This window comes from Mchenga conophoros, linkage group LG4, assembly GCF_057382185.1.
Source record: "Mchenga conophoros isolate Kocher_MC1m ecotype Shallow Benthic linkage group LG4, M_conophoros_male_GT1.1, whole genome shotgun sequence".
Classification (NCBI taxonomy): Eukaryota; Metazoa; Chordata; class Actinopteri; order Cichliformes; family Cichlidae; genus Mchenga; species Mchenga conophoros.
In genome coordinates, this window is record NC_140529.1 from 18,122,910 (window position 1) to 18,145,537 (window position 22,628).

Genomic DNA, 22,628 nt, shown 5'->3' on the forward strand with positions numbered 1-22,628 from the left:
CCAGGACATGTCCTTCAACACACATATCAATGGCAATAAACCCCATTCTGATTCTGATTCTGATTCTGATCAAGCAAAAATGCAAGACTGCTTTCTTCCATCCATCCATTAAAAACTAATTCATGCATTTATGACTTCCAGGCTGGACTACTGTAATTCATTATTATCAGGATGTCCTAAAAACTTCCTGAAAAGCCTTCAGCTAATTCAAAATGCTGCAGCAAGAGTCCTGACAGGCACTAGAAAGAGAGAGCATATTTCTCCTATATCGGCTTCCCTTCATTGGCTCCCTGTTAAATCCAGAATTGAATTCAAAATCCCCCTTCTTATCTTAATGACCTTGTAGTACCATATCACCCCATTAGAGCACTTCGCTCTCGCACTGCAGGCCTACTTGTTGTTCCTAGAGTATTTAAAAGTAGAATGGGAGGGAGAGCCTTCAGTTTTCAGGCCCCTCTTCTGTGGAACCAGATTCCAGTTTGGATTCTTTACTCTTAAGATTAGGCTTAAAACTTTCCTTTTTGCTAAAGCATATAGTTAGAGCTGGACCAGGTGACCCTGAATCCTCCCTTAGTTATGCTGCAATAGGTTCAGGCTGCTGGGGGATTCCCATGATGCATCGAGTAATTCTTCTTCAGTCAGCGTTCTCATTCACTATGTTTTAATAGACCTCTCTGCATTGAATCCTACTTGTTATTAATCTCCGGCTCTCTTTCACAGCATGTCTTCTATCCTGTCTTCCTTCTATCTCCCCAACCGGTTGCGGCAGATGGCCGCCCCTCCCTGAGCCTGGTTCTGCCAGAGATTTCTTCCTGTTAAAAGGGAGTTTTTCCTTTCCACCCTATCCAAAGTGCTTGCTCATAGGAGTCGTATGATTGTCGGGTTTTTCTCTGTATGTATTATTGTAGGGTTCACCTTACAATATAAAGCGACTGTTGTTGTGATTTGACACTGTATAAATAAAATTGAATTAATACAAGAAACGTAATAGTCTATTATGTATTAATAGTATGTAGAAAGTACACCCTCTTTCAAGTCCAAGATTTTACCTATTAGGAAAAATTAAAAACTAAAATCTCATAATCAGCAGGTGTTAAAATAAGATAAATAGAACATGAGATGAACAACAAAAGATGATTCATTATGTGTTTACTGAAGAAATTTTAAGCCAAAATGAGGACGCGGGACTTGAAAAATGACGCTCTTACTGCTTCCATAGGAATTGAGAGGGTAAGTAACATTCAAGTGTTACTAATCAGATGTATTTAATGAACTGATCATCCGCTTTTGGCAGTTTGCAGGTATGTGTGTTAACACAATGCCTAGGAGGAAATACATAATAATAATAATAATAATAATAGTAATAATAATAAACTTTATTTATAAAGCACACTTAAAACCAAGGGTATGCCAAGGTGCTTAACAAGTAAGATAGAGAATAGGAGGAGGATAATATAAATAGGACCAAAGCAAGTACTAAGAATGCAAGCAGCTGCCACTGATACATAGGAAACCAACAGGTACAGAGCAAACAGGAATTTAAATGAGCATAAAAGTGCATGATATAAAATCATAAAAGAAATATTAACTAGAGGGAAAGGCAAGATTGAATAAGTGGGTTTTTAGTCGTGATTTGAACAGTGCAATGGAATCAGATGCGCAGAGGTCGAGAGGAAGGGTATTCCACAGTACCGGGGCAGCCAGAGCAAACGCACGGTCACCCCGGGACTTCAGCCGAGATCTGGGTTGGGTCAGAAGTAGTTGAGTGGCAGATCTGAGTGTTCTAGCAGGAGTATGTGGTTTGAGAAGTTCACTAAGATAACTTGGCGCTAATTTATTAATAGTTTTGAATGTAAGGAGTAATATTTTAAATTGAATACGGTACTTTATGGGCAGCCAATGCAAGCTAGTCAGAACAGGAGTAACATGGCAAAATTTCCTGGTACCACTTAAGAGGCGGGCTGCTGCATTTTGGACTGTTTGCAGTCTAAGAAGAAGAGAAGAGGGAAGACCGTAGTACAAAGAGTTACAATAATCCAACCTGGAGGTCACATAAGCGTGAATAAGCTTCTCCAGGTCCTCATGCGGAACATAATGCCTAGCCTTAGAGATAAGACGCAGTTGGTGGAAGCTAGATCTCACTACAGCAGACACTTGCTTATCGAATTTGAGCGAGCTATCCAGCTGTACACCCAAGTTACTGACATAGTCACAGGAAGAGCTAGCAAAGGAACCCAGGGCAGCACAGAGTTGGGCACGAGGGATTTTACTGTTGAACACCACAATCTCAGTCTTCTTATCATTCAAAACAAGAGAATTACTCAGGAACCATTCTTTGACCTCCCGCATGCATTCTTAAAAGTAGTGCAGGGATACAGCAAGGTCGTCAGTAAGTTCAAAATAGATCTGTATGTCATCGGCATAACAGTGGAAGGCGATATTGTATTTTTCAAAGATTGCGCCTAGAGGGAGCAAATACAATGAGAAGAGAATAGGGCCTAAAACTGATCCTTGAGGCACACCACAACAAACTGGAGCAGAGGAAGAGGAGAAGGTGCCTAAGTTAACTGATAAGGATCTATCAGCGAGATATGATTTAAACGAGTCGAGGGCAGTGCCTCTAATACCCACAGTGTGCTCAAGTCTTAGTAATAAAATGTCATGGTCCACCATATCAAAGGCCGAAGAGAGGCCCAGTAAAACTAGGACCATAGAGCGTCCAGTATCAGTGATTACAAGAATATCATTAAGAACTCTAACCAACACTGTTTCAGTGCTATGCAATGGCTTAAAGGCAGATTGAAATTTCTCAGCAATATTGTTCGTGTCCAAGTACGCCTGGAGCTGGCAGAGAACTAGTCTCTCCAAGATCTTGGACAAGAACGAAAGCTTAGAGATTGGTCTGTAGTTTGAAAGGTCATAACAGTCAGAGTTTCTTTTTTTTAAGAATCGAGTGGACTACAGCATGCTTAAAGGCTGAAAGAACACAGCCTGAGAGCAAGGAAAAGTTCATAAGAAATAGAATACTAGGTCCGATTACATCAAAACAGTCCTTAGCTAAACGAGATGGAAGAATGTCAAGCACAGTATTGGTGTTATTCATTTGAACAACTAGCTGCTTAAGAGTCAAAAGTGACACAGGCTCAAACTGGTGGAAAGTTGAAATGCACTCAGGAATGGGGAGAGGATATAAAACAGGGGGAAGGACTTAAGAGATGAGGCCTTCTCTAAAAAGTGAATTTGAAATCGCTCACAAAGAGCCTGAGAATAAATTAAAGGCATGTCCAGGGAAGGGTTAACCACAGAGTTAAAAATTTTAAATAAGGTACGGGGGTTTTGGTCATTGGCCAGGATGATTTTGGATATGAAGGACGCTTTGGCCGTTTTAGCAGCACTTTGGAATTTTAAGCGGCTAGTCCGTAGCATGTCATGAGAAACTCCAAGTTTATCTTTTTTCCACCTTCTCTCAGCGCGACGTAGTGTCATTAAGCCAACACTGAGAGTAGGTTCTAGGGCGCTTCATCTTAATGGGGGCAACAGTATCAAGGATTGAAGAAAATAGCGATAACAAGGAATTAGCACAGTCATCAACCGAGCGAAAAGAACAACGGTCGAGAGTGACAGATGCAGAATCCAAGAAAGACATAGAGAAGTTTGACATCGCTTCAGTATTAATTACATGTATCGGGCGAAGGGGAGCCGCAGGATGTAGTTCATTAGTGCATAAGCCAGTATCAAATATAACTGGGAAATGATCCGAGATCCCAGCGTCACTTATATCCTTGATACAAATGTCCAGACCATATGAGAAAACCAAGTCCAAAGTATGTCCTTTAACATGCGTTGGGTCATTAACCCACTGAGCCAGGTTAAAAGAGTCCGTTAAAGCAAGGAAGTCTTTAGCAAATGGGTCATCCTTACAGCAAGTGTGTATGTTAAAATCACCGACAATGAGAACACAACTATACTTAAAAAGAACGGAGCCTAGGAGATCAGCAAAGTCTGTGATCTCCTAGGCTCCTAGGTATGTCCGTGATTACATACATACATGTATGTAACACATACATGTATGTATGTGTTACATAAATAACACATACATACATGTTTCTGTTCATAAATCTGGCAAGTGTTAAAAGGACATTTCTAGCCAAGTTCAAGTCCATCATTCTGCAGTGAGTAATATTATTCATAAAAGGAAAACATTCAAGGAAAACACTTGCCGGTCTTCCCAGCAAATTCACTTTAACTGGAAAACAAGAGCACTATTAGTTCCTGGTACATACATTATGACAGATGTTATGTAACTACATTCTTTATGCACATTGCAACATAAGTGTGCATAAAGTTATACTGGTAAGTGAAACCCTCTTCCGAGTGTCTTTAACTGGGAGGAAAGTTGTTTACTCATAATCAAATATATGTAAATGCAAGATTGCTTTTAGAGTGGGGCTACAGGCCAGAGACACAGAAAAAGTTGGAGCCACTGAATCATCTTACTGTAGGGGAGCTATTCGTAAAATCAAGAGTGCTGTGGCTCACTTTAAAAACCAGAAAATAACATCCGAATAATTTTTTCCTCTAAATACAAGAGAAAGTGATACATTTCCTTGAAAATTGTTTTCAAGGAAGAACATGAACCACACAGGCTGTTGGCTATAGATTGCTAAAGCTGCACAGTCATGTGAAAAAGGTTAAGGTAAATGTCTGTGAAGGTTCTCAGCCATCCAGGTCATCGTAATCTAAGGAGCTTGGAAAGAAAAGCTTCTGGACCTCTTTAGGTTGCTTGAAGACGTTTCACCTCTCATCCGAGAAGCTTCTTCAGTTCTAAGGGTCAATTGGTGAAGAGTCCCAGATTTGAACCCCGTGGGAGTTTCCCCCCAAAAGAGGGACAAAAGGACCCCCTGATGATCCTCTACCTAATCACATGAGCCAAGATGTGAAAACGGGGGTGGGTCACAATCAGCCAGGGTTTCGGGTGAGCTCATTGTGAAACCTGGCCCCACCCTATCATGTGATTTCCTGAGGTCAGATGGCCCAGGGTGTGAGTGGGCGTTAAGGCGTCTGGCAAGGGATCTCAAAACTGAATTATAGATGGCAGACAGTTGGTGTCGTAAACCACCGCCTCTGTTCAAAGATGGTCGCTCACAGTGGACATAAATGGCTTCTTTCACTCCTCTTTCAGGTAAGGTAAATGTGTGACCCCTGCCACAGTGACACAAAGTTCAATACAAGATCAGTAAATTTACATCTTGGATTCAGCAAAGAGTTAAGTATCTTCAGTTCAGAGAGTGCAGATGGAGTCTAATGAAACTAGCTATTGAATAACGAGATAAACCAGAATATAAAGTAAAAATATCCTGCATGAAAATCAACCGTCTTTGTTGTCCTTTTACCAATGCACGAAACACACATAGAAGAGAAGCCAGAATTAAAAAACAAAACATGATGTGCATAGAAAAGGGGTGTGTGTGGCAGACCTGATAAAAAGAATACCTTATGTTTCATCCTTGCTATTGTTAAGATATAAATAGATTATATCTCAATAAGAGAGGGTGCGGAAAAGTCATTGAAAAACAGTCCTTTGTTAGCACTGCATAACTACTCACACTAAATAATTTCAAGTATTTTAAGATAAGATAAGATAAGATAAGATAGAACTTTATTAATCCCTCGGGTGGGTTCCTCTGGGAAATTCGATTTCCAAAAAAGCACAGCACCGACAGAAGTTACAGAGTTATACACACACACATATATATAAATACAGAGACAATATAAATAAAATATACGAAGGGGATAAATAGAATAAATAGGAATAAAAATAAAAATACAAGTGAATTGCACATTTCAAGTATTGAGTCTATTGCACCGTTGACTATTTACAAAAGTATTGCACAAAAGGTATTGCACAGTGAGGTGAAGAGGCACTACAGCTTAGTTGTTCCCTCCTTTGTCCTCCTGTTTCCCCTCCCTCTCCCCTCCAGAGAGGAGTTAAACAGTCTGATGGCGTGTGGGACAAAGGAGTTTTTAAGTCTGTTAGTTCTTGTCTTTGGGAGAAGCAACCTGTCACTGAACAGACTCTTCTGGTTGTTTATGGCCGTGTGCAGAGGATGCCTGGCATTGTCCATAATGTCCATCAGTTTCTTTAATGTTTCTTTAAGCTTTTATTAAAGTTGTAGCTTCTTCTGTTCTTGGTGATGTGTGCAAACTGTCAAAGCATTGATATCAATATTATAAATATTAATAGCAAAACTAACAAAGTGCAAAATATTCATTTCAATTGATGAAAGAGAAAACAGAAAAGTTTGAGCTAAAATATACTTCTCTACAGCAGCTGAGTAAAATTCCGGTTCCTTCCCTGTACAAATATTAATGTCATACTCAAGGTGAGACTGCTGCCACACCTGCTCCTGCAGCAGTTTTAAGCCTCTGTCTAATTAATTTCACTGAACAGACCGGTTACTGGGCTTGTCAAAATTACAGATTAGTATTAATACAAACGAGCCAACCTGTGCAATAAATAAGTGATTATATATCATTCCCTTATTCATTGTTTTAGACAGATATTTCCCTGACAAAGTCAAATGTATTCTAAAAATCTTGATTTTAACTATAAATTTGCCATTTACATAAAAAAATTATGAGCTGCAGAGATATTTTTCTGTTCCAGCAATACATTTCAGTCTTTTCATGAGTCTAGTGATGTTACATCTACATTATAATATGCAGATCACAGTGGATCTATAAAGACACAAATCACCTTCATATATTGAGTTTCTGATAGAAAACAACAGTGACTTATGTTTGCATGATGTATTTATCCATAGAAATAATGGTGTCACATCACAACAGCAAGAATTGCATTACATTTAATCGGGGGGGGGGGGGGGGGGGGGGGGGGGGAATGTACCATGATAATTTAACAGTATACTTAAAACATGATGTCAAACTATACAAATGGGATGGTGTTTCAACCTTTGCATATGTGCTTTGACTGTTTCTAGCTCAGGTCACAGACTTATATTGATTATGACTTTACAGTAACTACAGCCGGACAATGTCCATGGCTCATGCCATTAAAGCCGAAACATTGTTTGTTGTGCTAAGCCTTTCGAAAAAAGTAATGAGGAATACATATACATTAAACTGTAGGTAAATGTACATTAAATCTTCAAAAGGTTTTGAGGGATTTTAAAAAATAATGCATTAATGCATTGCAATATTTCATGTAGTATGAGGTAGGAATTATCTCACCATGGCTATTCATTCCAAACTCTACCAGGTTTTATCAACTCTGACCAGTATTAATGGAGTCACATTAATTTAGTAAGTAACGAAATGCAAGACATGCATGAATATGTAACTAAAATAATGTTACATAGCAAAAGAGAAAATGAGGACGCTGCTGCATACCCTTTTTGTATCAATGTACAATTGAACAAAGGGTGTGGTAAGTGTACCACACCCTTTGACAAATGATTTTTCTAAATGTTCATGCTTTAAAAATTTAAACACACCCAATCCTGAATTCACCTGTTCAGTATATAAAGTGTAGCAGTGCTCCTGAGGTTTAGTATCAGTCCAGGGAAACTAATCTGTAGAACTGACCTGTTCATCACTATGAAGGTGACTGCTCTGATCCTTCTCTTGGGAATATCCAGCACAGGTAACTACACTTTTTCTTATCATTCAGGATTTGATTTAAGCATTTCAAATCTAACACTAAAACACTTTGAATTTAACAGTAAAAGAAAACAAACAACAAACAAACAAAAAATAAAAATTTTTAAATTTATTTTATACATGTATTAAATGTCTTTTCCAAAAAACATCCAAACACTTTACAAGAGGATCACTTAGTTATGTTTGTGGTGGATCGAACCACAAACATAACTAAGTTTCTTTCCATTGACAGGAAATCAAATATCTGTCAGCATATCCGTAGGGAATATAGATTATTGCATGTGATAGACCCAATTAAAATAAAACAAATAAACAAATAAACAAACAAAAACAGGAGCCTTTAAGAAAGATATGCCAGACTTTTTGTTTTAGTTTATAAAATCTGTTTCTGAATCTGTTTGGCAAACTGATGTGGAAATATTTCATTTTGTTCAAATTATTTTACTGAGTGGATTAGGTCTACTTCATACTAGAAATAAGGAAAAGTGATTACCAAATATACGTGAAGGACATAATGATGGATATTAGGATTAGTACTTTGTTGAAAATCTTAGTTCAGTTTGTTAAGGTTTAGTGCCCGGATGGCTTGGGACTAGAAGCTCCTCTTGAGTCTCTCTGTACTTGCCCGGATGATATGGAACCTTGGAACAGTTTGTTGCCCGGATGGGATGGGTCCTTCAGTATCTGACCTGCTCTAGTCCAGCATCTCCCCTAAGGGGGGAGGGGCAATCCTGCAGCAGCATTCTGCTGTACGGATCACTCTCTTAAGAGCTTTTTGGTCCTTAACACAGCTGTTCCCAAACCAGGATGTGATGTTCTGTGTGAGGATGCTCTCCACAGCGCCTGCATAGAAAGTCATGAGGATCACTGGCGAGACCCTGAACTTTCTCAGTTGTCAGAGGTGGTACAGGCGCTGCCTATCCTTTTTTGGTCTAGACCTGAATGTGGGCAGACCATGTCAGGTCTGATGAAATGTGGATACCGAGATACTTGAAGGACTGCACCCTCTCCACTGGAGGTCCATTGATGATAATGGGCTTTTAGTCTCTGTGCTGACTCCTTCTGAAGTCCACCACTAGCTCCTTGGTCTTGCTGACATTCAGCTGGAGGTGGTTATCCTGGCACCATGATGCCAGATTCTTCACTTCGTCAATGTAGGCCTCCTCATCGTTGTTGGAGATGGCGCCCAACACCACGGTGTCGTCAGCAAACATCACAACGGTGTTGGAGCCATGGGTGGCCACACAGTCTGAAGTATAGAGGGAGTAGAGCAGTGGCGAGAGGAAACACCCCTGTTAATGGTGACGCTGTTAGAGACGCATCTATCCACCCTCACCACGTGAGTTCTGCAAGTGAGGAAGTCCAGCACCCATGCACACAGACGGCTGTTGAGTCCTACATCCCTCAGCTTTGTGAACCATCTGCTGGGCACTATTGAGTTAAACGCTGAACTGTAATCAACATTCTTTTCTTGCACTAGTTCAGTGGTTCCCAAACGTTTTTTGCTAGGCCCCCCTTTGTTTTACAAGAAAAATGTTCGCGCCCCCCGCCCCCTTCTCGCGCGTGTACGCGCGCACGCACGCGCACTAACACATCCTCCAACCACACACACCCATATTTTGCTCCATTGCGGTTTATTTCACACCTCAAACATTTAGTAAACAGTTAAAACAAATACAAGTAATCTGCAATAAATTACAGGTAGTAATAAAATAAACTACTAACTCTTTTAGGCTACGTCCACACCTACACGGGTATTTTTGAAAACGCAGCTGTTTCGTCCACACGTAAACTGCGTTTCGAATCACCGAAAATGGAGATGTTTTAAACCCTTTTTTGCGTTTACGTGTGGACGAAGAATACAGAGTTCGTCACTCAACATCAAAGGTATGTGCCTTTTTTTCACGTCACACTGTGCGCCACGTTATTGTTTACATGAGATGAGTTGCAGAATGGCAGATAGAGACGAAATACTGTTAATCTTACTATCTTCAGGTTTTACACGCTTACATATACACACGCAGTTACTGTCCCTCCATTTGGAAAGGCAGAGGCGTCACAGTGATTATTTTATGTGTAGTTGTTTTTTTTCCATGTGTAATAATATTCAACATTGCTATCAATACATTTTTCAAAAAATGCCTCACTGTGCAAAATGGGTTTAAAAACATAAACAACTGTGGGATCCTGTTTGTCCGTGATTTAAACAGCCCAGCCTTGCTCCCTACGAAGGGAAAATCAATTCTGCAGTGGAGACCTACCTTGGCACTTGTGCAGGTGAAGCCAAAGGGAAGATATGCTTCACCATATTTTCTAGTCTTTGGCTTAGAATGAAGTTGGTTTGGAAACATATTCAGCGACGCTGCATCCCCTGCTTTGCGTTTCTGTAGGCGCCCCGTGTAAGCAGTGTCCAAGCGTTTTGTCCCCCCCCCCCTTTTCATTCCGCTCCCCTGCAATGGCTCTGCGCCCCCCAGGGGGCGGGCCCCACACTTTAAGAAGGACTGCACTAGTTGGTGCTAACAATGCCATAAAAATTATAATATTTTAAATATAGACTCAGAAACTGTTAAATGGTTGACAGCTGTTGGAGCAGGCCTCCATGATTTAAATGATCCTTATTTCATTAACCTTAACTAAACACTAATGTAGTGTTTCATGTCACTTTATTAAAAAATATATTTATACAGATGTTAAAGGGATTAACAGCATTTCATCAATCTGTGCAACAGCTTAAAAAATAGAAGAGATAAAGACTCTTTAATAATACTAGTATAGTGGGTTATTTAAAAACCTGTAATCTTTCATTTTAACTTCAGTCCTTTCATTGTTTCTCTCCTGATTGCAGCTGGAGCCCTTCAGTGTCAAACCTGCACAGATCAGACGTGTTCAACCACAGTAGCAAAAACATGTTCTTCAGAGACCATGTGTGTTACAGCTACTATTTTAGGTAATCTTTTCTTCATATTATTTCATACAGTTCAGTAAATTTCAAATACCTGTGAAGCTATGTGTGCTTTCCATCAACATTAATAAAATTCATCATTAAAAATATTAAAATTACTTTGCAGCTACCTCATCTGGAACTACCGCAACACAAATCTACAAGGCATGTGCATCTTCCTCCCTGTGTCCAACTACGGGCTCTCAGACATTTTCAGTTGACCTGGGTGTTCAAAGTGCTCTTGCATCTGCCACGTGCTGCAACACGGATAACTGCAACTCAGCAACTCTGGCTGGTAAGTAGAAATCAGTTAAGTTAAAGACACATAACCGAACAGACATGACAGAAAAGGATAAGAAACAATAATCTGATATCTGCTGAAATATTCTGTTCTAAAGTGAAATTATGTTCTTTTCTGTTTCAGCCCCTACTCCTCAGTCAAGTAACGGCCTACTATGTAACTCTTGTTCCACCTCTCAGTGCAACACACCATTGCAATGTCAGGGAGTGCAGGACCAATGCTTTCAATCAATGAGTGAGTCTTCATCATGCATACTTTAACAAAAAGCATCTTTAAATTTGGTTTTTGCATAAAATAAATTCAACAAACATTCTTTTTTTTCAATCAGTCAGGAAAAACATAACCAAGCATTTTATCCGTATTTGTAATGAATGTGATTTTGTACTTTAAATCGTTAAAGATGAAGATTTGATAATCAGTGTAGGAAATGATACATATTTTTCCACAACACATAAATATATTAGTTAAGAAGTATTCCCGAAATATTTGAAGCATGGAGGTAGTGATTAATCTGTCAGTTATTGTCATGACTAATCATTTGTATAAAACAAGAGCTGAAAACAAAGAGATAAATGTCCATCAAAAAAAGAGCAAAGTAAAGAAAATACACATGAAAACATCAAGAGGAGCACTTTGATTTCATGATGATGGAAAAATCAGTTACCTGCTTTAAATGGAAAAAAAACATATGTGATAATAGAACACCGAGTGTAGGAACACTGTTCATTAAAAGGAAATCCATTTGGGTTCTGACATTGTGAGTACATGTTTTCAATAACTTAAATTTGACAGTCACCAAACAACTGACTGAAATGATGCCTCGAAAACTTTTCGAACTTATACCCATTAATATTATAATTTTATATAAGTATGTCTTGATTTTCAAAGGCTACTACACAGTCATGTATGTCTAAAAATATGTGAAATTGTTGAAACTGGGATTTTTCATCTACAGTGAACGATGGCACCAATGATTTTCCAGCTTACGGCTGTGCATCCAGCACCCTGTGTGCAGTTGCTTCAAGCCTGGGTTCTCTACCTTTCATGCAGAGTGTTGGTACCATAAAAAGTGGACCAACCTGTACTTTACCCACAACAACTGCAGCACCAACCACAACCACAGCTGCTCCAACAACAACAACAGCCGCTCCAACTACAACCACTGTGGCACCAACCACCACCACAGCTGCTCCAACAACAACGTCTGCTGCTCCAACAACGACAACAGCTGCACCAACAACAACAACAGCTGCTCCAACCACAACCGCAGCTGGAGCCCTTCAGTGTCAAACCTGCACAGATCAGACGTGTTCAACCACAGTAGCAAAAACATGTTCTTCAGAGACCATGTGTGTTACAGCTACTATTTTAGGTAATCTTTTCTTCATATTATTTCATACAGTTCAGTAAATTTCAAATACCTGTGAAGCTCTGTGTGCTTTCCATCAACATTAATAAAATTCATCATTAAAAATATTAAAATTACTTTGCAGCTACCTCATCTGGAACTACCGCAACACAAATCTACAAGGCATGTGCATCTTCCTCCCTGTGTCCAACTACGGGCTCTCAGACATTTTCAGTTGACCTGGGTGTTCAAAGTGCTCTTGCATCTGCCACGTGCTGCAACACGGATAACTGCAACTCAGCAACTCTGGCTGGTAAGTAGAAATCAGTTAAGTTAAAGACACATAACTGAACAGACATGACAGAAAAGGATAAGAAACAATAATCTGATATCTGCTGAAATATTCTGTTCTAAAGTGAAATTATGTTCTTTTCTGTTTCAGCCCCTACTCCTCAGTCAAGTAACGGCCTACTATGTAACTCTTGTTCCACCTCTCAGTGCAACACACCATTGCAATGTCAGGGAGTGCAGGACCAATGCTTTCAATCAATGAGTGAGTCTTCATCATGCATACTTTAACAAAAAGCATCTTTAAATTTGGTTTTTGCATAAAATAAATTCAACAAACATTCTTTTTTTTCAATCAGTCAGGAAAAACATAACCAAGCATTTTATCCGTATTTGTAATGAATGTGATTTTGTACTTTAAATCGTTAAAGATGAAGATTTGATAATCAGTGTAGGAAATGATACATATTTTTCCACAACACATAAATATATTAGTTAAGAAGTATTCCCGAAATATTTGAAGCATGGAGGTAGTGATTAATCTGTCAGTTATTGTCATGACTAATCATTTGTATAAAACAAGAGCTGAAAACAAAGAGATAAATGTCCATCAAAAAAAGAGCAAAGTAAAGAAAATACACATGAAAACATCAAGAGGAGCACTTTGATTTCATGATGATGGAAAAATCAGTTACCTGCTTTAAATGGAAAAAAAAACATATGTGATAATAGAACACCGAGTGTAGGAACACTGTTCATTAAAAGGAAATCCATTTGGGTTCTGACATTGTGAGTACATGTTTTCAATAACTTAAATTTGACAGTCACCAAACAACTGACTGAAATGATGCCTCGAAAACTTTTCGAACTTATACCCATTAATATTATAATTTTATATAAGTATGTCTTGATTTTCAAAGGCTACTACACAGTCATGTATGTCTAAAAATATGTGAAATTGTTGAAACTGGGATTTTTCATCTACAGTGAACGATGGCACCAATGATTTTCCAGCTTACGGCTGTGCATCCAGCACCCTGTGTGCAGTTGCTTCAAGCCTGGGTTCTCTACCTTTCATGCAGAGTGTTGGTACCATAAAAAGTGGACCAACCTGTACTTTACCCACAACAACTGCAGCACCAACCACAACCACAGCTGCTCCAACAACAACAACAGCCGCTCCAACTACAACCACTGTGGCACCAACCACCACCACAGCTGCTCCAACAACAACGTCTGCTGCTCCAACAACGACAACAGCTGCACCAACAACAACAACAGCTGCTCCAACCACAACCACCGCTGCTCCAACCATAACAACTGCAGCACCAACCACAACAACGGTGGCACCAACAACCACAACTGCTGCTCCAACAACCACAACTGCTGCTCCAACCACGACAACAGCTGCTCCAACCACGACAACTGCTGCTCCAACCACAACAACAGCTGCTCCAACCACAACAACAGCTGTGCAACCAAAAACAACGACTGCTCCAACCACAACCACAGCTGCTCCAACCACAACAACAGTGGCATCAACAGCCACAACTGCTGCTCCAACCACAACCACAGCTGCTCAAACCACAGCTGCTCCAACGACAGCAACGGTGGAACCAACCACAACAACTGCTGCTCCAACAACAACACCAGGTGCACCAACCACAACCACAGCTGCTCCAACCACAACAACAGTGGCATCAACAACCACAACTGCTGCTCCAACCACGACAACAGCTGCTCCAACCACGACAACAGCTGCTCCAACCACAACAACTGCTACTCCAAAAACGACAACATGTGCACCAACCACAACCACAGCTGCTCCCACCACAACAACAGTTGCACCACCACCAACAACAGCTGCTCCAACAACAACAACAGCTGCTCCAACCACGACAACAGCTGCTCCAACCACAACAACTGCTACTCCAACAACGACAACAGGTGCACCAACCACAACCACAGCTGCTCCAACAACAACAATGGTGGCACCAACAACCACAACAGCTGCTCCAACAACGACAACATCTGCTCCAACCACAACCACAGCTGTTCCAACCACAACAACGGTGGCATCAACAACCACAACTGCTGCTCCAACCACGACAACGGCTGCTCCAACCACAACAACTGCTACTCCAACAACGACAACAGGTGCACCAACCACAACCACAGCTGCTCCAACCACAACGACAGCTGCTCCAACCACAACTACGGTGGCATCAACAACCACAACTGCTGCTCCATCCACGACAACAGCTGCTCCAACCACGACAACAGCTGCTCCAACCACAACCACAGCTGCTCCAACCACAACAACAGCTGCTCCAACCACAACAACAGCTGCTCCAACCACAACCACAGCTGCTTCAACCACAACAACGGTGGCAACAACAACCACAACTGCTGCTCTAACCACAACCACAGCTGCTCAAACCACAGCTGCTCCAACGACAGCAACGGTGGAACCAACAACCACAACTGCTGCTCTAACCACAACAACTGCTACTCCAACAACAACACCAGGTGCACCAACCACAACTACTGCTCCAACCACAACCACAGCTGCTCCAACCACAACAACGGTGGCAACAACAACCACAACAGCTGCTCCAACCACGACAACTGCTGCTCCAACCACGACAACAGCTGCTTCAACCACGACAACTGCTGCTCCACCCACGACAAAAGCTCCTCCAACCACAACCACAGCTGCTCCAACCACAACAACTGTGAGTCCAACAACGACAACAGGTGCACCAACCACAACTACAGCTGCTCCAACAACAACGACAGCTGCTCCAACCACAACAACGATGGCATCAACAACCACAACTGCTGCTCCATCCACAACAACAGCTGCTCCAACCACGACAACAGCTGCTCCAACCACAACAACTGCTACTCCAACAACGACAACAGGTGCACCAACCACAACCACAGCTGCTCCAACAACAACAATGGTGGCACCAACAACCACAACAGCTGCTCCAACAACGACAACATCTGCTCCAACCACAACCACAGCTGTTCCAACCACAACAACGGTGGCATCAACAACCACAACAGCTGCTCCAACAACGACAACATCTGCTCCAACCACAACCACAGCTGTTCCAACCACAACAACGGTGGCATCAACAACCACAACAGCTGCTCCAACCACGACAACGGCTGCTCCAACCACAACAACTGCTACTCCAACAACGACAACAGGTGAACCAACCACAACCACAGCTGCTCCAACCACAACTACGGTGGCATCAACAACCACAGCTGCTGCTCCATCCACGACAACAGCTGCTCCAACCACGACAACAGCTGCTCCAACCACAACCACAGCTGCTCCAACCACAACGACAGCTGCTCCAACCACAACAACAGCTGCTCCAACTACAACGACAGCTGCTCCAACCACAACGGTGGCATCAACAACCACAACTGCTTCTCCAACCACGACAACAGCTGCTCCAACCACAACAACAGCTGCTCCAACTACAACGACAGCTGCTCCAACCACAACGGTGGCATCAACAACCACAACTGCTTCTCCAACCACGACCACAGCTGCTTCAACCACAACAACGGTGGCAACAACAACCACAACTGCTGCTCTAACCACAACAACTGCTACTCCAACAACAACACCAGGTGCACCAACCACAACTACTGCTCCAACCACAACCACAGCTGCTCCAACCACAACAACGGTGGCAACAACAACCACAACAGCTGCTCCAACCACGACAACTGTGGCTCCAACAACGACAACAGGTGCACCAACCACAACAACAGCTGTGCAACCAACAACAACAACTGCTCCAACCACAACCACAGCTGCTCCAACCACAACAACGGTGGCAACAACAACCACAACAGCTGCTCCAACCACGACAACTGTGGCTCCAACAACGACAACAGGTGCACCAACCACAACTACAGCTGCTCCAACAACAACGACAGCTGCTCCAACCACAACAACGATGGCATCAACAACCACAACTGCTGCTCCATCCACAACAACAGCTACTCCAACCACGACAACAGCTGCTCCAACCACAACAACGGTGGCAACAACAACCACAACAGCTGCTCCAACCACGACAACTGTGGCTCCAACAACGACAACAGCTGCACCAACCACAACTACAGCTGCTCCAACAACGACAACATCTGCTCCAACCACAACAACGATGGCATCAACAACCACAACTGCTGCTCCATCCACAACAACAGCTGCTCCAACCACGACAACAGCTGCTCCAACCACAACAACTGCTACTCCAACAACGACAACAGGTGCACCAACCACTACCACAGCTGCTCCAACAACAACAATGGTGGCACCAACAACCACAACAGCTGCTCCAACCACGACAACAGCTGCTCCAACCACGACAACAGCTCCTCCAACCACAACCACAGCTGCTCCAACCACAACAACTGCTACTCCAACAACGACAACAGGTGCACCAACCACAACTACAGCTGCTCCAACAACAACGACAGCTGCTCCAACCACGACGACAGCTGCTCCAAACACGACAACAGCTGCTCCAACCACAACAACAGCTGTGCAACCAACAACAACAACTGCTCCAACCACAACGACAGTTGCTCCAACCACAACAACAGTGGCATCAACAGCCACAACTGCTGCTCCAACAACGACAACTACAACTACAACGACAGCTGCTCCAACCACAACGGTGGCATCAACAACCACAACTGCTTCTCCAACCACGACAACAGCTGCTCCAACCACAACAACAGCTGCTCCAACTACAACGACAGCTGCTCCAACCACGACAACACCTGCTCCAACCACAACAACTGCTACTCCAACAACGACAACAGGTGCACCAACCACAACCACAGCTGCTCCAACAACAACAATGGTGGCACCAACAACCACAACAGCTGCTCCAACAACGACAACATCTGCTCCAACCACAACCACAGCTGTTCCAACCACAACAACGGTGGCATCAACAACCACAACTGCTGCTCCAACCACGACAACGGCTGCTCCAACCACAACCACAGCTGCTCCAACCACAACAACGGTGGCAACAACAACCACAACAGCTGCTCCAACCACGACAACTGTGGCTCCAACAACGACAACAGGTGCACCAACCACAACAACAGCTGTGCAACCAACAACAACAACTGCTCCAACCACAACCACAGCTGCTCCAACCACAACAACGGTGGCAACAACAACCACAACAGCTGCTCCAACCACGACAACTGTGGCTCCAACAACGACAACAGGTGCACCAACCACAACTACAGCTGCTCCAACAACAACGACAGCTGCTCCAACCACAACAACGATGGCATCAACAACCACAACTGCTGCTCCATCCACAACAACAGCTGCTCCAACCACGACAACAGCTGCTCCAACCACAACCACAGCTGCTCCAACCACAACAACGGTGTTAACAACAACCACAACAGCTGCTCCAACCACGACAACTGTGGCTCCAACAACGACAACAGGTGCACCAACCACAACTACAGCTGCTCCAACCACGACAACAGCTGCTCCAACCACAACCACAGCTGCTCCAACCACAACCACAGCTGCTCCAACCACAACAACGGTGGCAACAACAACCACAACAGCTGCTCCAACCACAACAACTGTGGCTCCAACAACGACAACAGGTGCACCAACCACAACTACAGCTGCTCCAACAACAACGACAGCTGCTCCAACCACAACAACGGTGGCAACAACAACCACAACAGCTGCTCCAACCACGACAACTGTGGCTCCAACAACGACAACAGGTGCACCAACCACAACTACAGCTGCTCCAACAACAACGACAGCTGCTCCAACCACAACAACGATGGCATCAACAACCACAACTGCTGCTCCATCCACAACAACAGCTGCTCCAACCACGACAACAGCTGCTCCAACCACAACAACTGCTACTCCAACAACGACAACAGGTGCACCAACCACAACCACAGCTGCTCCAACCACAACAACAGCTGTGCAAACAACAACAACAACTGCTCCAACCACAACCACAGCTGCTCCAACCACAACAACAGTGGCATCAACAGCCACAACTGCTGCTCCAACAACGACAACTACAACTACAACGACAGCTGCTCCAACCACAACGGTGGCATCAACAACCACAACTGCTTCTCCAACCATGACAACAGCTGCTCCAACCACAACAACAGCTGCTCCAACTACAACGACAGCTGCTCCAACCACGACAACAGCTGCTCCAACCACAACAACTGCTACTCCAACAACGACAACAGGTGCACCAACCACAACCACAGCTGCTCCAACAACAACAATGGTGGCACCAACAACCACAACAGCTGCTCCAACAACGACAACATCTGCTCCAACCACAACCACAGCTGTTCCAACCACAACAACGGTGGCATCAACAACCACAACCGCTGCTCCATCCACAACAACAGCTGCTCCAACCACGACAACAGCTGCTCCAACCACAACCACAGCTGTGCAACCAACAACAACAACTGCTCCAACCACAACCACAGCTGCTCCAACCACAACAACGGTGGCAACAACAACCACAACAGCTGCTCCAACCACGACAACTGTGGCTCCAACAACGACAACAGGTGCACCAACCACAACTACAGCTGCTCCAACAACAACGACAGCTGCTCCAACCACAACAACGATGGCATCAACAACCACAACTGCTGCTCCATCCACAACAACAGCTGCTCCAACCACGACAACAGCTGCTCCAACCACAACAACTGCTACTCCAACAACGACAACAGGTGCACCAACCACTACCACAGCTGCTCCAACAACAACAATGGTGGCACCAACAACCACAACAGCTGCTCCAACCACGACAACAGCTGCTCCAACCACGACAAAAGCTGCTCCAACCACGACAACTGCTGCTCCACCCACGACAACAGCTCCTCCAACCACAACCACAGCTGCTCCAACCACAACAACTGCTACTCCAACAACGACAACAGGTGCACCAACCACAACTACAGCTGCTCCAACAACAACGACAGCTGCTCCAACCACGACGACAGCTGCTCCAACCATGACAACAGCTGCTCCAACCACAACAACAGCTGTGCAACCAACAACAACAACTGCTCCAACCACAACCACAGCTGCTCCAACCACAACAACAGTGGCATCAACAGCCACAACTGCTGCTCCAACAACGACAACTACAACTACAACGACAGCTGCTCCAACCACAACGGTGGCATCAACAACCACAACTGCTTCTCCAACCACGACAACAGCTGCTCCAACCACAACAACAGCTGCTCCAACTACAACGACAGCTGCTCCAACCACGACAACACCTGCTCCAACCACAACAACTGCTACTCCAACAACGACAACAGGTGCACCAACCACAACCACAGCTGCTCCAACAACAACAATGGTGGCACCAACAACCACAACAGCTGCTCCAACAACGACAACATCTGCTCCAACCACAACCACAGCTGTTCCAACCACAACAACGGTGGCATCAACAACCACAACCGCTGCTCCATCCACAACAACAGCTGCTCCAACCACGACAACAGCTGCTCCAACCACAACCACAGCTGTGCAACCAACAACAACAACTGCTCCAACCACAACCACAGCTGCTCCAACCACAACAACGGTGGCAACAACAACCACAACAGCTGCTCCAACCACGACAACTGTGGCTCCAACAACGACAACAGGTGCACCAACCACAACTACAGCTGCTCCAACAACAACGACAGCTGCTCCAACCACAACAACGATGGCATCAACAACCACAACTGCTGCTCCATCCACAACAACAGCTTCTCCAACCACGACAACAGCTGCTCCAACCACAACAACTGCTACTCCAACAACGACAACAGGTGCACCAACCACTACCACAGCTGCTCCAACAACAACAATGGTGGCACCAACAACCACAACAGCTGCTCCAACCACGACAACAGCTGCTCCAACCACGACAAAAGCTGCTCCAACCACGACAACTGCTGCTCCACCCACGACAACAGCTCCTCCAACCACAACCACAGCTGCTCCAACCACAACAACTGCTACTCCAACAACGACAACAGGTGCACCAACCACAACTACAGCTGCTCCAACAACAACGACAGCTGCTCCAACCACGACAACAGCTGCTCCAACCACAACAACAGCTGTGCAACCAACAACAACAACTGCTCCAACCACAACCACAGCTGCTCCAACCACAACAACAGTGGCAACAACAACCACAACAGCTGCTCCAACCACGACAACTGTGGCTCCAACAACGACAACAGGTGCACCAACCACAACTACAGCTGCTCCAACAACAACGACAGCTGCTCCAACCACAACAACGATGGCATCAACAACCACAACTGCTGCTCCATCCACAACAACAATTGCTCCAACCACGACAACTGTGGCTCCAACAACGACAACAGGTGCACCAACCACAACTACAGCTGCTCCAACAACAACGACAGCTGCTCCAACCACAACAACGATGGCATCAACAACCACAACTGCTGCTCCAACCACAACCACAGCTGCTCCAACAACAACAATGGTGGCACCAACAACCACAACAGCTGCTCCAACCACGACAACAGCTGCTCCAACCACGACAAAAGCTGCTCCAACCACGACAACTGCTGCTCCACCCACGACAACAGCTCCTCCAACCACAACCACAGCTGCACCAACCACAACTACAGCTGCTCCAACAACGACAACATCTGCTCCAACCACAACAACGATGGCATCAACAACCACAACTGCTGCTCCATCCACAACAACAGCTGCTCCAACCACGACAACAGCTGCTCCAACCACAACAACTGCTACTCCAACAACGACAACAGGTGCACCAACCACTACCACAGCTGCTCCAACAACAACAATGGTGGCACCAACAACCACAACAGCTGCTCCAACCACGACAACAGCTGCTCCAACCACGACAAAAGCTGCTCCAACCACGACAACTGCTGCTCCACCCACGACAACAGCTCCTCCAACCACAACCACAGCTGCTCCAACCACAACAACTGCTACTCCAACAACGACAACAGGTGCACCAACCACAACTACAGCTGCTCCAACAACAACGACAGCTGCTCCAACCACGACGACAGCTGCTCCAACCACGACAACAGCTGCTCCAACCACAACAACAGCTGTGCAACCAACAACAACAACTGCTCCAACCACAACCACAGCTGCTCCAACCACAACAACAGTGGCATCAACAGCCACAACTGCTGCTCCAACAACGACAACTACAACTACAACGACAGCTGCTCCAACCACAACGGTGGCATCAACAACCACAACTGCTTCTCCAACCACGACAACAGCTGCTCCAACCACAACAACAGCTGCTCCAACTACAACGACAGCTGCTCCAACCACGACAACACCTGCTCCAACCACAACAACTGCTACTCCAACAACGACAACAGGTGCACCAACCACAACCACAGCTGCTCCAACAACAACAATGGTGGCACCAACAACCACAACAGCTGCTCCAACAACGACAACATCTGCTCCAACCACAACCACAGCTGTTCCAACCACAACAACGGTGGCATCAACAACCACAACTGCTGCTCCAACCACGACAACGGCTGCTCCAACCACAACCACAGCTGCTCCAACCACAACAACGGTGGCAACAACAACCACAACAGCTGCTCCAACCACGACAACTGTGGCTCCAACAACGACAACAGGTGCACCAACCACAACAACAGCTGTGCAACCAACAACAACAACTGCTCCAACCACAACCACAGCTGCTCCAACCACAACAACGGTGGCAACAACAACCACAACAGCTGCTCCAACCACGACAACTGTGGCTCCAACAACGACAACAGGTGCACCAACCACAACTACAGCTGCTCCAACAACAACGACAGCTGCTCCAACCACAACAACGATGGCATCAACAACCACAACTGCTGCTCCATCCACAACAACAGCTGCTCCAACCACGACAACAGCTGCTCCAACCACAACCACAGCTGCTCCA

The 22,628-nt window shown here is 44.5% G+C and overlaps 1 protein-coding gene across 1 annotated transcript; it reads left to right on the forward strand.

Annotated features, from left to right (window-relative positions):
* The first annotated feature begins 1,173 nt into the window (after nt 1–1,173).
* LOC146575855 (uncharacterized) lies at nt 1,174–12,332 on the forward strand. Its single transcript, XM_085272506.1, has 6 exons — nt 1,174–1,230; nt 1,295–1,301; nt 10,526–10,627; nt 10,749–10,916; nt 11,046–11,156; nt 11,878–12,332. The coding sequence occupies exons 1-6, from the start codon at nt 1,174–1,176 to the stop codon at nt 12,330–12,332; spliced, it is 900 nt and encodes a 299-aa protein (XP_085128632.1).
* The last annotated feature ends 10,296 nt before the right edge of the window (nt 12,333–22,628 follow it).

Bases quoted from the DNA above. Each gene is read 5' to 3' on its own strand.
- LOC146575855 (XM_085272506.1), top strand. From the start codon at position 1,174: ATGAGGACGCGGGACTTGAAAAATGACGCTCTTACTGCTTCCATAGGA. The intron at 10,628-10,748 runs GTAATCTTTTCT...ATTACTTTGCAG, and splicing joins TGTTACAGCTACTATTTTAG to CTACCTCATCTGGAACTACC. The intron at 10,917-11,045 runs GTAAGTAGAAAT...TTTCTGTTTCAG, and splicing joins CAACTCAGCAACTCTGGCTG to CCCCTACTCCTCAGTCAAGT.